Source organism: Sylvia atricapilla, chromosome 5 (assembly GCF_009819655.1).
Source record: "Sylvia atricapilla isolate bSylAtr1 chromosome 5, bSylAtr1.pri, whole genome shotgun sequence".
Lineage (NCBI taxonomy): Eukaryota > Metazoa > Chordata > Aves > Passeriformes > Sylviidae > Sylvia > Sylvia atricapilla.
Genome location: NC_089144.1, coordinates 67,158,327 through 67,172,458, shown reverse-complemented (window position 1 = coordinate 67,172,458; position 14,132 = coordinate 67,158,327). Strand labels below are relative to the sequence as shown.

Genomic DNA, 14,132 nt, shown 5'->3' with positions numbered 1-14,132 from the left:
GTGGCAAATTTCCTAGTGCTTTGCCTTCAGTAGCAGCATGTTTAGTTCCCTGCACTAAGCTAAAGGTTAAAACATGAAGTACTAGCTAAGAGGCACACAGCCATTTAACACGCAGTTGTATCACTGGCATCAAGAAATTAGCTAAATTTCAGCTGGCCCTATTTGCTTTCCAGATAAGGCAGAAAACTCCAAATCAAACAAAAACAGCCAACAAGAACAACAACAAAAAAGCCCCCACAACAAGAACAAAACAACAGTATGCACAAACTTCTACATTTCCTTCCACAGCATAATAGATACATTTCAAGGACATTTTAAGTGAAAAACTAAAGTTAACTTTGACTATATTTGTAGCAGAGAAAGGTTCATTTTCAGTGGAAATACAAATAAAGAAAATACAAACAGTTAATTAGGTACTAATAAGTATTTCTAGCCATTAACTCTGTATAATGCAACCTGACATAACAGACAACAAAATACAAATTAATTATTTCAGCTTTATCATGGTAGCAGTCTAAGCGATCAAATTTCAAGAATTTCAGCTCTTTAGTGAATCCAGTTTTGACCAAAAGCTATGATGCATCTCACCTTTACAACAGTCCTGCTTACTTATGTAGATTAGTTCCTCTTCTTAAATTGTCTTAGCCAGAGGTAAGGCTTTATAAACAACACAAGTGGACATCACTCTCTGTGAACTTTGTTATACTGATCCACCAAAAGGAACTAATCTGTTCTAAAAAATTACAAAGAAACAAATTGGGTATGACAAAGAAATGCTTTAGTTCTAAACAGGTGGGATTAGAAGGATTATAGAAAAGGTCACTCCTTAATATGAGTCATTTTAAAAGAATGAACTCATCAGCCATTGAAGTAGTTCCCATTCAACCTGTAAAATATATAAAGTCTGCCATGCCAGAAATGGAAAACATAATTACTTACCACTGGAAAGGCTTTCCTAGAACTTGGGAAGTGCTGAATCCCTATGCAAGTGTTAAATAACTAAAAAATGTGCATCTCATCACATATCCTAATTCTCTCCCTTCTCTCTCTTTTCTCTCAAGGTTTTCTACTTTCAGTTTCAAAATCTCTGCAAGAGGTAGAAGATGAAAATATGTTGCTAGCTACATTAAATCTAGGAACAACTCTACAAAATGGAGACAAAACTGTGAACAGAGGAGCTATACCTTTGCTGAAGCACTACAAGACCGAAGACAGCACTGTTTTCAAGGATAAGAATGCTGGAAACATGAAGTTTTCGGTGAGTTCAGTTTTAAATTTTGGCTTAATTGCATAACTGAATCCATTTATATCCCTTTAGAAAACAAGTACAACAATTTAAATCAATAACCAGGTAAACATACAAAAATATCAGTTTAATATAACATAGTCAAGAAAAAAAATTCAGCTTTATATATCTAATGCCATGATTCTAAAGTTCTAACTTGGAGAGTTGAATTAAATCTAATTTTCAGATAGTAGCCAAAACTTGGAAGCGGGGGGAAAGAAAGCTATATTTGTTTTTGATGCATGTCCCTATATGTAGCAACAGGTTCTTGACTTTGCCAAACACAAGACTCATTATTTTATTATGTCCATTAAACCATTTTTGCCAAAGTTGTAATGCAGGTCACTACTTTTAAGGTATGATTTTGAAAGATAAAATAACTGCACTGTTGAAATATGAAGTATAAAACGTGAACACACTGACTTTATTTAAAGATAACCCTCTTGTCTTCCCTCAAAACAGGAAAGAGATTCCAGACATGATTTCTTCAATCATGTTATGCCAATCAACTTCAGTAGAAAGCAACTACCTTATCCTGCACTGAAGGGAACTATGGTTTTTCCAGCCCATCACAACGAAATTCAAAATATTAACTCAATACAGGAAAGAGAGACTACAGATGAAGAAAATTCAGCTAAATTCCCTATAGGAAGAAGAGATTTTGACAGTAAATATATTTTATTTTTACACAAAAAAATGTTTCATGCTAGTTTAAGTACACTGCAGTGTCAATAGAGCAGTTTGGTAAAGGTTCATTTAGAAATTCCATGACTGTAATGATTTGGTGCACAGGGGAGGGAGCATTGGTTAAATTAGTATTTATAGAAGCCCTAAGAATTCTGGTTCTTTGATGATTTAAACTTTCAGGCTCTTTTTTTTTTTTTTTTTCTCCTCCTGTAGTCCTCAGGTGTATGCTGGGAAGAGTCTATCGACCTTGTTGGCAAGTGTGAAAACTACTCATCTCCACCACCTTCTTTGAAGATTAAACATTTTATTCTGAATTTAATGTGATTTGAAGCTACTGAGTGTTGTTGTAGCTGTACATACGCATGCAAAAATAATTTCCCATTGCACTGTAGAGGGATACATAATTCATTACCAAAAACAGTGTAATTATTAACAATATATTGTTATTAAAAAATAAAATACTTCAGCATAATCCAGACTTGTAAGTAGTTGTCTAATATAATACACAAGCTACTTTCAGTTATTTACATATTAAAGAAATCAATTCATTAATTTCACCAGTTTTCTTGCAAAATTTTACAACTGTCAACATGCCATGTATGTGAAAACAAAAACTTAGAGTTGAAAAAAGCGAGTTAGTTTTGCCTGACCAGCAATCAATTTATTCTTACTTGCGGTTTTGGTCTGTTTTCTTTTTCCACCAATTTTGCTGTCCAATTCCTTCTTAGAGCTGCTTGAAGTCTTAAGCCTTTTAGTATTTTTTTGCAAAGATGGTTCACTTTCCTTGTCACAGATTATTTTGTCGTTATTCAAATCCATCTGTTCGTTCTCGGAGTTCTTGTTCCTTGGCTGACAACTCAGCTTTCCCATTTCTGTATAACTTCTAGTCTGGTGAACACTTTCAGAAATAGTTCCAAGTCCTGGTACATCAAGACAAGAAATTGTTCCTTCTGTCATGTAAGAATATCAAAAACATATGTGAGGAAATAAAAAGTTACCTGGGAACATACACCCTTTTTCTATAAGGGCTGCCATGTTGTTTTTTTTTTTTTTAATCAAAACTAATATATTACCAATGAAACAAAGCTCTGCTGGTCATTGCTATTACATTTGCTATGTGTTCGTAAGTGCGCTGCCAATTTAAAATTACACTGCTCAAAAACATGTGATAACTAACTTAGGGAAATGGATTTATAACTTTAAGATATTGGAAGAGAGGGTTAAAGGGCATAGAAATTTTATATATTATATAGTTTGTAGTGCAGTAAAACAAATTTTCTCCGCTTTTGATGCAGAAATATAAATTTCACTTGGCTTACTTTCGTAGAACAAGAACAAATGTCATACATGCAACACATATCACTTTATTACCTCAAGATAGCATCAGCACATTTTTCAAACACTTATATTTTCAAAGCATTGGCATTACAGTTTTATTGCAAAAAGATTTACCTGGCATATAAGACATTGAAAACCATGAGACATTTTTGTTCTTTTTCTTGAAATTTAGAGTTTTACTGAAGATAGATAGCATTTAAAGTATTACCCATCGCATTCATTTATTCAATCCTACCACAGCTTACCTGTATGCTCTCCAGCTTTTAAATGCTGCTTTGGTACAGGACGTTTGTTGGTTGGAATTGCATGGGAATGCTGACCACTTCTATCACTCAAATCATTTTTATATGTACAGGCAAACTGAGATTTAATTGAAGATTGCTTCATCTGCAAATACCAACCTACAATTAGCTTTAATTATTTACAAAAGTGAAAGACAACACCTGCAAGACTTATAAAATATGAGCTTTCTCATTCTTTTCACATAAAATACAGGAAAAATGGATATGCTCACATTAAAAAAGAAAATTAGATATTCATTTACGAAGTGTAAGGGCTTTCAAGAATAATAATTTATTATTCTATTAGAAGTACTAAAATAATTCAAAAATCTGTTTTTCCCCTCTTTCAGAAAGGTATACATTAACTCTTACAGCTTCAAATTAAACTTTTGTCTTAGTTAGCCCTGTCTTCTGATAGACTCCACTGTTTTGAGTAGATGTGGTAGCTACTACAGTCAATTTTCATACTTCTGGATGTCAGCATTTATACTTACATCTGAAAGGGAAATATCAAGCACCATTTCAGATTTCCCATCTATTCACAAAACAAAGTCATTTTACCATTCAATGCCAATGTCTAACTACACATTTGCCAAAATACATTCATTTAGTTCAAGTCACAGGTAAAATTTCCTCAGCCAATTCTTAAGTTACAGCTTCACATCAGCTGAGAAGTTCAGGTCAAGCTTTGTACTTTCAGTACAATTGACCATAAATGCTATTGGTTCTGCAAGATAAATTCTGCCCTCACTTCCACTTGAAAGTGCACTGGATTATACAAATTATATTGAAAGATGTAGCACAGAGCAGATAACTGTAATACATCTAGATTTTCAGCTAATTATTCCATCACAACAGCACAGGTAAATTTAAATCAATTTGAGCTGAACAGATGCTACAGTAAAAACAAAGAGCAAGTAATAAACACTGTTACAAAATATTACTACATAAATAGATAGCAGAAGTGATTTGTTCAATAAGAGGTTTACAGCCACTTTTCTGATTAAAAGGTTTGCATTATGCAAGTCTACTATTCTTAGCACAAGCAAGATTAAACCTTACAGTTCAGATTTGACCCTTAGAGAGACAATTTTCTTCTAAATCAAATTATCAGATTTAGACAGAAGGAAAAAGAATAATGTTCCCAGAAACATCTTTTCACAGAGGACTTCATCCACAAAATTCAGTCACAATTGATGCCACTTTAATCAGATCTTGCTTTCACACATATAGGGTAACAGACTCCAGCTTATCAGAGATGCAACCTCGATATCTCTTAATGGTACTGCTGTTGGCCGAGCAAATACACTGAGTATTTGGAAAAAATACCACTTTCATTTACAGAAACACAGTTGTTCTTTCTGGTTTAATACACCTGAACATACAGAGGTTTACTTTAATTCTCAGTATTCCCTTCAAGAGTCAAAGAGACCAAGTTTTCCCTATTGTCTGTCACTCCCAAAGTGCAATTTATTTGGGCCAGATAACAGACTGGGAAAAAAAAAAAAAGGAGATTTAACAGGGCAAACTAGAAAGCCTGTTTCTCAACAACTCAAATCTCTTTCTAGTATTAATCTACTTTGTCCTTTAAAACACTTACCACAAAATAAGACTACATACATACACATTTACAAGGTTTGTACGCTTCAAGATTATGCCTCGTCTCACTAACTCTAAGTAGAATTATAGAATATGCTGCATTGGAAGGGATCCACAAGGACCACCAAGTTCAACTCCTGGCCCTGCACAGGACACCCCAAGAATCACACCACAAGCCAGAGAGCACTGTCCAAACACTTCTTGAATTTTGTCAGGCTTGGTAGTGTGGCAATTGTGCTTGGGACCCTGTTCCAATGCCCAACCAACATTCAGGTGAGCATCTTTTCCCCAACATCCAACCTAACCCACTCAAAATCTTCATGCTATTCCCTTGTGTCCTATTGCTTGGTCACTTGAGAGGAGAGATCAGAGTCTGCACCTCCTCTTCCCCTTGTGAGGAAGCTATAGACTGTATACCTCATTATACTCTTTTCACAAAGCATTTTGAAGGGTAGAGCAGCTGTCTAGTTTGACCTTAGTAAACATCATATTGTACAAGTACAATATTAAGAAGATAAGGGACTTGCATTTCCTTTAAGCTTCAGGTTACTGTAATACTAATGAAAAATATTTGCCATTATTTTATGTGTTTCTGAGAAACTTCATTTTAATCCTTTACAAATCCCTCAATGCTCAATTATAGCTCAGTAAATGACACACATAAAAATTATGCAACAATAACTTGAACAGCTTTTTATCGTATTCGCATTACAAGAGGCAAATAAGCTACAATTTTGCAAAGTTGATGAATCCATAATAAGTAAAGCATGAAGAATATAAAATTTGAGCAAGAAACCCCTATAGTTATCATTCTATAAACAACAATAAACACAGTTATTTTTTATAAGCAACAGAATTTCTTTTTACCACTCCTATCTGACACTTCACTAATTCAGTTTGTAGGGATAGAATATGTGGAGTCAAAGGACAGAAGTCAAGCTCAAATACTGAAAAACTCAAAACATAAACCCATTTGTGTTTCAACTTCACTGAAGCTTGAAATATGTCTATTGCATCACACACCACTCAGGCATCTGCAAACAGTACACAAAGCTCTACCAAATCAGACTCTGGATGCTAGAACTAATCTAGAGGGTCTATATATAATGTAAGACAACTTGTTGTATAATGTATAAGCCACTTGTTGAAGCAGTCAAACTTTTCAACTAGTCTAGGAATGTATATTCACTAGTATGAGGAACTGCATCACAGTTCTGTACAGAACTGTATTACCTTGGGTGAAGTAGCAATAAGCAAATTTTAACAGCCTGAAGGGAGCACAAAGGAGCACATGTTTAGCACTGAATTAGAAAGTAGAGCTTTACTGGAATGTTTTTAAGAAGAAAAGTCAATCTAAAATTTGCTCAAAGCACACAATTAAGCCTGTCAACAGCTTGAAAAACCTCTCAGAAAGAAAGCTCTGAGAGTTCTTTTACATTAAATTCCATAAAATTCACTGCTTTAAGAGCAACACACCAATGACCCACAGCTCTGGGAGAGAAAAAATACTCTGAGATCGGTTTGCTAACTGAGTAACTGCACACAAATGGCACACAATGAACTCAACCTTACTAGTCCTCCTCTTCACAAGCAAGTCGGATGTTCCTCCTATCCACATACAAAGAAAGGAATTCTGCTGCATTTCAGAAGAAAAAGGTTCACTGTTAGCACACTGTTAGCACACTTCAGCTGTGAGAAAGCAGGATAGAATTTACAACTGTTTCTGTACAAGTAGGTCAATTAGAAGTTCTAATAAGCAGATAAAGCAGTACGTTCTCCCACCTTGACATCTGTATCTAGAGAAACGTTTCAGTTGTTCAAGATGCCCATATAAAACATTCACTTTTATGTGAAATATTAATGGTGCATGCTCTATTTATTTCTAAAAGTTAGATTATAATCTGTTCCAGATATCCTTCCAGCATCTGCATACAGACAGTACTGCCAATATTTAGTCACTAAGAATGTTGAGATTTGGTTTTTATACACTGGAATGGCATAATAGAATTTGAAAACCTACATCAGTAACAATAAACACATGTTTTTATTTTCTAGCCAAACAACTAGAGTACTATTTGGAAGAGAAAAAGAAATAAAAAGAAAAATTATTTCCCCATCCTTGCCCTTGTCCCTTGAGAAAAAAAATAATATTCAAGGTAAGTTGAAAGAGGGAAAGGAGTACAAAGGGAAGAGTAACAAAACGATAAATGATATCTTTGCTAAATCAAGGCATGTAGTTTAAAAAATATCCTGGATAGCTCAGGTAGTAGTGAAATTTTATTGTACTGAATCTATCAGCTCTTTTTTAGCATGATATTGTACCAGCCTTTTGCCATCCCAAAATAACCTGCTACTGTTTTGAGAACATGAACCTCAAATCACCTCATTATTGGCTTTCAAACAAAAATCACAGCTATGGATACTAAACAAAGTAGATTATGGGTCTTGTAGAAGTAAAAATGATATTTTATACACAAATGTGGTTTATCAACTGACACCAAGTCTTTTCTCAGATTTTGTGCTGAACATACAACCTTTTCATTCCCTTCGCTTCTCTCCTCTACTAAACTACCAGCCAACTTGGGTGTCCCCCATAATTATATTCCACTTAGGAAATAAATATTTCTCACAACAAGACATGAAGATCATTCTCTCTATTACTATGAGTCTTCTGTTCACAACTGACATATAGTGAGCATACAAGAAATCTTGATAACTTCCTGTTGATAGTTTTCCAAGTCACAGTTTATTTGTACTGGAATCACAAATAGGCAAACCAATTCTCTCAAGTAACAGCATTTAGAGAAGTTAGCAATGAAAAATAACAGCAGTGCATGAAGCTAGATATTAAGTCATTTTATTGAGACATGAAAAAGTCACATGAGAAAGGCAGACCAGGATCTTTGCTCTGTGGAGCTTTTTTCTTGGAAGAATCTCTATACACAGTAAAATTACAATGAATTTTAAGTATGCCAAATTTTGTTAGAGTTGTTAAGCCACAAATTCTTCTAAAAACTAGAACTGCAGCTATGTTCCCAACTGGAGGGAAATAGTGCCTTATATAGGAAAGGTTTTCTTAATGTAACTGGAGACAAAACCACACCAAACTACTGAAAGTCCTTGCAGCTGTTTCAGGGCAAGTCTGCTAACAATGCAGCAGGATTTCTAAAACAATATATCAAAAGGCCAAAACAATCTTAGCTGTACAAAAAAAGATCTATTAAACTCTCATATATTGCATGCTTACAGCCTAATAACTTTGGTTCTTCCCTTCTTAACTCCTAAAGTTCTCAGTTTCACTCAATCCCATTAGTTCAAGAACAGTATTTCACCTACACCTTGAAAGTCTCATTAATATTTTGAAGCACAGAACAAAGATGAAAATCTTATTATGCAACATTTTTGTTGTCCTAAGTTGCTCCTCAGCCTAAACAAAGCAGGTTATTGTAACAGCCTGTTCATTCCCTTCTCACACCAGTAAGCAGGGCTTTAATAACCCATTGAAACCAACAGAATAACTACTCAACAACAGGGTATCTATTCATTTCACGCAAATAGAAACACGATGCAAAAAAGCAGACAAAGCTGGACGAGCCCTTTTCAGATAAAATAACTCTCTCCTGTCCAATTAAGCTCCATATGCATTTCTATAAAGCAGAAAGGAGTGGTAAGGACAGTTGACAAGAGACATAACTCAATACATGCTCCACAGACCTTTCTGAATTAAAGACTCCTTCTACAAAATACCGTTCACCAGAATACACATCACTTCAACAATAGCTAAACTTGAAACTAAGTTCTCTCCCAAGAGAAAACCAATCTTCATATTCTTATTCTTACCTACTTCTGCTAGAGGAAATGAAACAATGCAACATGCTTGTTCCCCAGACTTCTTTCTCATCAAGCAATAAGAGCAACAGCTTTGCTTCCAAACAAATGCCAGTATAGTTAGGTGATCTTTCTGTATTTCTTCCAGTATTTAATGAGGATTGAAAGACAAGAAATATTTCCTTGTCATTCACTGTAGCCAGAAATTTGTTTTGGCACAATGGAAATACTCACAAGATTTATTTTATTTCTGAACACCAATTCCAGTTCATAGCTACCTGCTTATTTTATCCATTGTCCTTATTTTTAGATACTAAAACACATACTGATGATGAGCCCTGGGTCTAAATATTATCAATCTACATTCCTCCACATAATTCCACAGAAGCTGAGAAATCAGTTCCTCTTAAGGAAAGAGAGGGCACAACAATTTTTTTCCTCTTGTTTTTCTAAAATTTTATTTTTAATTTAGGTCTTTCTCCTTTTTCTTTCTAATTTTTCCTAAATTTCTTCGTTTAGATATTGGGACTCAGCATACAACCAAACTTATCACTTACTGTGTTTTTCTTCCCTTCTCAAATATCATGGAAGACGTAACTTTTATGGGACAAGTCCTAAGGAGATATCCTTAATTTATACTGTAGACTAACCACCTAACACCTATCAGAGGCAGCATGGCAAACAAGGCCCTTAGGGCAATCTTTTGGAACTAAAGCTACCATCCAACATATGGCAAAAGAAACTTCTCTGAAGGATCACACATACTGTTGAGAAACATATAGCTATTTCCTTATTCATAAAACAAATACCTAGTACCTCTTCTGAATCAATTGTTAACAAGAGTGCACTATGCATAACAAAATTCATAACTATGAATTTTACAAGGAACCTGTACACTTTTCAAGATGGTTGCATGGAATAACAATGGACACTGACACTCACTGTAAAAAGGTGGTAAACATTACTACAGCACCTGAGATCTATCGGACAAGGAATTCTTTGTGCTATGTGCTGTACAGTAAGGACAGAACAAAATTTATTTCTACCAATAGACATTCAATCCTAGACAAGAAATATATGGATTCACAGAGAAAAGGAACTGAAATTAGTCACTGTAATGGGCTTAATAACCTCAACAAAAAGCACTACTAAGATTTAGGGAGAGGTTGATTTAAAGGTACTGAAAAAGCCTGGAAAGAAGTATAATGAGTTCTACAGATATCTATAGGAAATCCCTTCAGCCATAAGAAAGAGGGTAAAAGCTAAAAGGGTTCATCTGAAAATTAACAAATGAGCAACAAAGACTGGTATTGCAGGCTGAATATAAGCAAGAACAGAGAAAAGCAGGAAATCAAATAATCGATGGATTCAGACAGGCTAAAACAAGTAGTTTATATGAACCACAACTTAAAGGAACAGACTGATATGCAAACAGTAGGATGGCATCTTGTGTCTAATCACTTTGACAACAATTTTTTGAACACCAAGCTCAGTGAAGGAGCGTAGGAGAAAGTTGCGAATATCAAGTCCAAGAAAGCCACAAAGCAGCACATCATAACGTAAAATGAACACCAAATAAATTACACTTGAGTAGACAAAGACACAGAAAAATAATACAGAAGTGCCATGGAGTGAAAATACAGCACATGCAATACCTTCTTCCATATTATATAAATGTACCATGAAAGATAGACATACCACCTCAAAAATCAAAGCTGAGTATCCACAGGATAGTGTAGAATTAACAGAACATAGCAGTTTGGACAAAAAGGACACTTAGGTCACTCTAGATCTGTGAATTGTTGACAGCTGAAGTTCTGTTTGTAGACATATGCAGTCACAAAGAAGGTATAGAAAGAAAAAATATGAGTAAGACAGGGACTTAAATGTCTTCATTTAAAAAAAAAAGAACATGGAAGAGTAGAAAGATGCAAAAGAAACTAGAAATTGTTAGAGAGGTAGAGAGAAAAAAACCAGAAAAATAAAATAAAAGATGAACATTTTAAGAAAGAAGTAGGCTTTTATGTGAGAGGGCAGAGTTCAAATATGAATGACAGAGAACTTAGTTATAAAAGTCATTAGTTGTTTGGCAACAACCATTTTAGTTGACTCATTTTTGCTTGTTTCTGTCAAAAACATGTCAAACCAGCAAATGCCTCAAATGTGACAGGTAATTACTTTTACATAATAATTTTTGCACTTTGATGCTGAACACAGCTGTTCGTGCATCCAATTACAAAACATTCATCAAGATAAGAGAATGATTATTTCAACATTTTATGGAAACATCATAACACATTTTTGCTATTTGATGAGTGAAGCTACAATTTAAATACATCGTTTACATAAACTAGAGAAGATCCTTTATCAATTTTTCATGATTTGCCTATGAGTTTTAAACTAAATTTCACCATAATTAATGCATGTATCCAAAATGCTCGTCATTGACTCAATCCACAAAAAAGGACTCAGAATGAAGTTGGAATAGATTTAAAATGCATGCTAGAAATACTGACAGTGCTTTTCATTTTGATATCTTTCCACTTCTTTTACATGCACTATGTGTTGAAGTTTATCTAATGTCCAGTGAAAGGTATTTTCCATTGTGCTGTTCTAGAACCAGTTCTGATAGCTTAGTACACCTCTTGGTTACATACCAATTAGATTTGTGTTTTTACATATTGTCAGGACTAAGCCTGTAAAAATATTATACCACTACTTTCATTTAGCTTTCTGTTGAAATACTGCAGAAGACAAGCTCTGCCTCCATCCATAGTCCCAACATTCAAGTTTGCCAATGAAAATATAATGAAATTTATGAAATAAATGAAATTTAATGAAAAATACTACTTAAAATGCAGTACACTGAAAGATAGCAATTTTCAGAAACATTGTCCTTTTGGATAGAGCCCCTCACAATACCAACATGCTCTTGTGAAGTTCCATTTCATCTACAAAAAGCAAGCATTAGCATTTTTATTTTATTGTTCACAAAGCAATGTTATAGAAATGTCCTCAGATTGGTACAAATAAAAAGCATCAAAATAAAAAAACCAATGAAACTGTCATTATTACACCATTTCAATGTCTATTTCATCAGAACTAAAATCAAATGTCTGTATTCAGTTTTATCTCTGTTTCCAAAGACCTGGGTTTATTGCTATGGTCCTGAAATACACAGACTGTTAAATGAAGTGAGATAGATTAATTCAGTACACCTTCACTAAGAAATCTTCATTAGGAAGTACTTCTAAGTTTAAAGCCTCTCTCTTCTAGAGTTATAGATATTTCTATTCATATTACAATACTGTTCTAGTTGGGCCAATTACCACAAGTAAATCACAGCTACATTTATTTAGTTATTGGATTCAAATACCTGACTGAAATGTAACATTGTTACTTTTATTTTATCCCTATTATTACAATAATATTAGTTCCATAGCAATTCCTACAGAGTACCTTAATTACTTTTTCATCCATAGGTTTCAGAATACGTTGTCTAAGAGGTTTTGGAGAAGAACCATTGGATTGTGCCGGAGACCTACATTAAGAGATAAGTATTTAGAATATGTAAAAGCAATTCATTAATAAAAATTTTTGCCATACCAAGTTCCTCAGAAACAGACAGGCAAATACCTTTACTCTCCAAGCTTTACCTTATTTTCTATCTTCCTAAGGAACTACATGTACTGTGACAACTGAAGAGAGCATAAAGAAACCAAACCTACAGTTCCAATTTCTGGTACTCATTTTGCAGTTCCCAACACTGTAGCTTTACAGACACAGTATTATTATTATTTGTAATGCTGGTGGTGATCTTCTAAGCCACAATTCTACTTACACCCTCCTGAATAGCATCTGGTTGATATTCAATATAATTTTCCACATATTTGCAGACTTCTCAATGGAAATATTCATACAAAATGTTTCCACTCACTTATATGTCATTATGCAACTCGTTACATACACCAATGAAAAAGTTTGACTATAATGAAAAAAATTTATGATGCATATAAAGGGGAATTTCTTGGTCTTGAAATAAGAATTAATCTATGCATTTCTAAGTAATTACTTCTCTGTTTAAGATCATGGCAGATAAATGTGCATATGAGGACAGGTTTTCAACAAAAATGTATTCTTTATTAATTTAGCATATTTTATCCAATTTTTTCATAAGTAAAATTTTGTTTATTTAGTTCGTTCGTTTATTTCTAGCTGTCTGTGGCTCAAAATTAAGGTCTGCCAGCCTTGCAGTGAATGGTTCTCCTATTTTGATTGCAAAAATATGTAGCTTCAAAATAGCTTCCTCATGTTACTGTCTACACTATTGTTCTGATTCACGAATCATCTTTGTAACCAATAATGTCAAAATTCTCAGCATCCTGTCTTTTCAACAGCTGATGACTCCTCAGGACCAGTGACAAAATAAATCATCACTGCTTTTTCAGTGCATGGATAGGCGAGTTTCCCTGTTGGTGCCCACAGAAATAGGTTTTCAAGTGTCCTTCACAGAGTTTGTGTAGCCCAGGAATGTGCTATCTCAAAAAATCCGTACTACAAAAGAGTCTTGAAAATATACAGAAAATGCAAAGGAATACTTAGAAAACTTTTGTAAACTCAAAATTGTTCTAAAATTGGTTTCCCTTGACACCAAATTTCACAGCAGACTTCACGTTGGTTATTTGATGCCATTTGTGTAAGTAACAATGTTTTGCTGGACCCTCAGATCCTTAAAAAAAGCCCGAAGTAACACAACAATACTCACCTGAAGAGTGTCAAAACAGAGGTGACACCACACAAATTTAAGCTTTCATTGTCACATAACAGATCTGCTTTGTTCTGGGTAGGAGGATTGACAGCTTCTTCGTCCAGAAGAACCAGCAAGACCTTTACAGTATCTCTGCCACAATATGCAGTGCCATGATTTATGGAATGCAATTTTGGCTGAAAATAAATAAAAAAGGAACATAAAACAACAAGCCAGACCCATAACTCACCTCCAAAACTACTCCACATCAGCATATGGTGTGAGAACCCCCTCCTTCCCTTTTGCAGTAAGCACTTATCGTGAATTTCTCCACGGGAAAGTTTTTCTCATCCCAAGTAGTTAGTGG

At 34.4% G+C, this 14,132-nt stretch overlaps 2 protein-coding genes across 3 annotated transcripts in view; one reads left to right on the top strand and one right to left on the bottom strand.

Moving 5' to 3' along the window:
* Positions 1-1,006: 1,006 nt before the first annotated feature.
* Positions 1,007-2,235, top strand: PMCH (pro-melanin concentrating hormone). Its single transcript, XM_066320247.1, has 3 exons — positions 1,007-1,258; positions 1,748-1,952; positions 2,186-2,235. Exons 1-3 carry the CDS (start codon positions 1,007-1,009, stop codon positions 2,233-2,235), a joined length of 507 nt encoding a protein of 168 aa, XP_066176344.1.
* PARPBP (PARP1 binding protein) overlaps positions 1,240-14,132 on the bottom strand; it is a 38,499-nt gene continuing 25,606 nt past the window's right edge. Inside the window, exons 7-10 of one of the 2 annotated variants that reach the window (XM_066319942.1) lie at positions 13,784-13,962; positions 12,478-12,559; positions 3,556-3,697; positions 1,240-2,922 (exon numbers count right to left, since the gene is read on the bottom strand). In XM_066319942.1, the coding sequence (XP_066176039.1) occupies positions 2,588-2,922; positions 3,556-3,697; positions 12,478-12,559; positions 13,784-13,962 (738 nt within the window). In that variant the 3' untranslated portion in view covers positions 1,240-2,587. The remainder of the gene's footprint in view (positions 2,923-3,555; positions 3,698-12,477; positions 12,560-13,783; positions 13,963-14,132) is intronic. The other variant, XM_066319943.1, reaches the window with a different exon arrangement.

What these genes read in the sequence shown, in the direction of transcription:
- PMCH (XM_066320247.1), top strand. Translation starts at nt 1,007, where the DNA reads ATGTGCATCTCATCACATATCCTAATTCTCTCCCTTCTCTCTCTTTTC. An exon ending in CTGGAAACATGAAGTTTTCG is followed by an intron (nt 1,259 to 1,747) that starts GTGAGTTCAGTT and finishes CCCTCAAAACAG; the next exon opens with GAAAGAGATTCCAGACATGA. An exon ending in AGGAAGAAGAGATTTTGACA is followed by an intron (nt 1,953 to 2,185) that starts GTAAATATATTT and finishes CTCCTCCTGTAG; the next exon opens with TCCTCAGGTGTATGCTGGGA.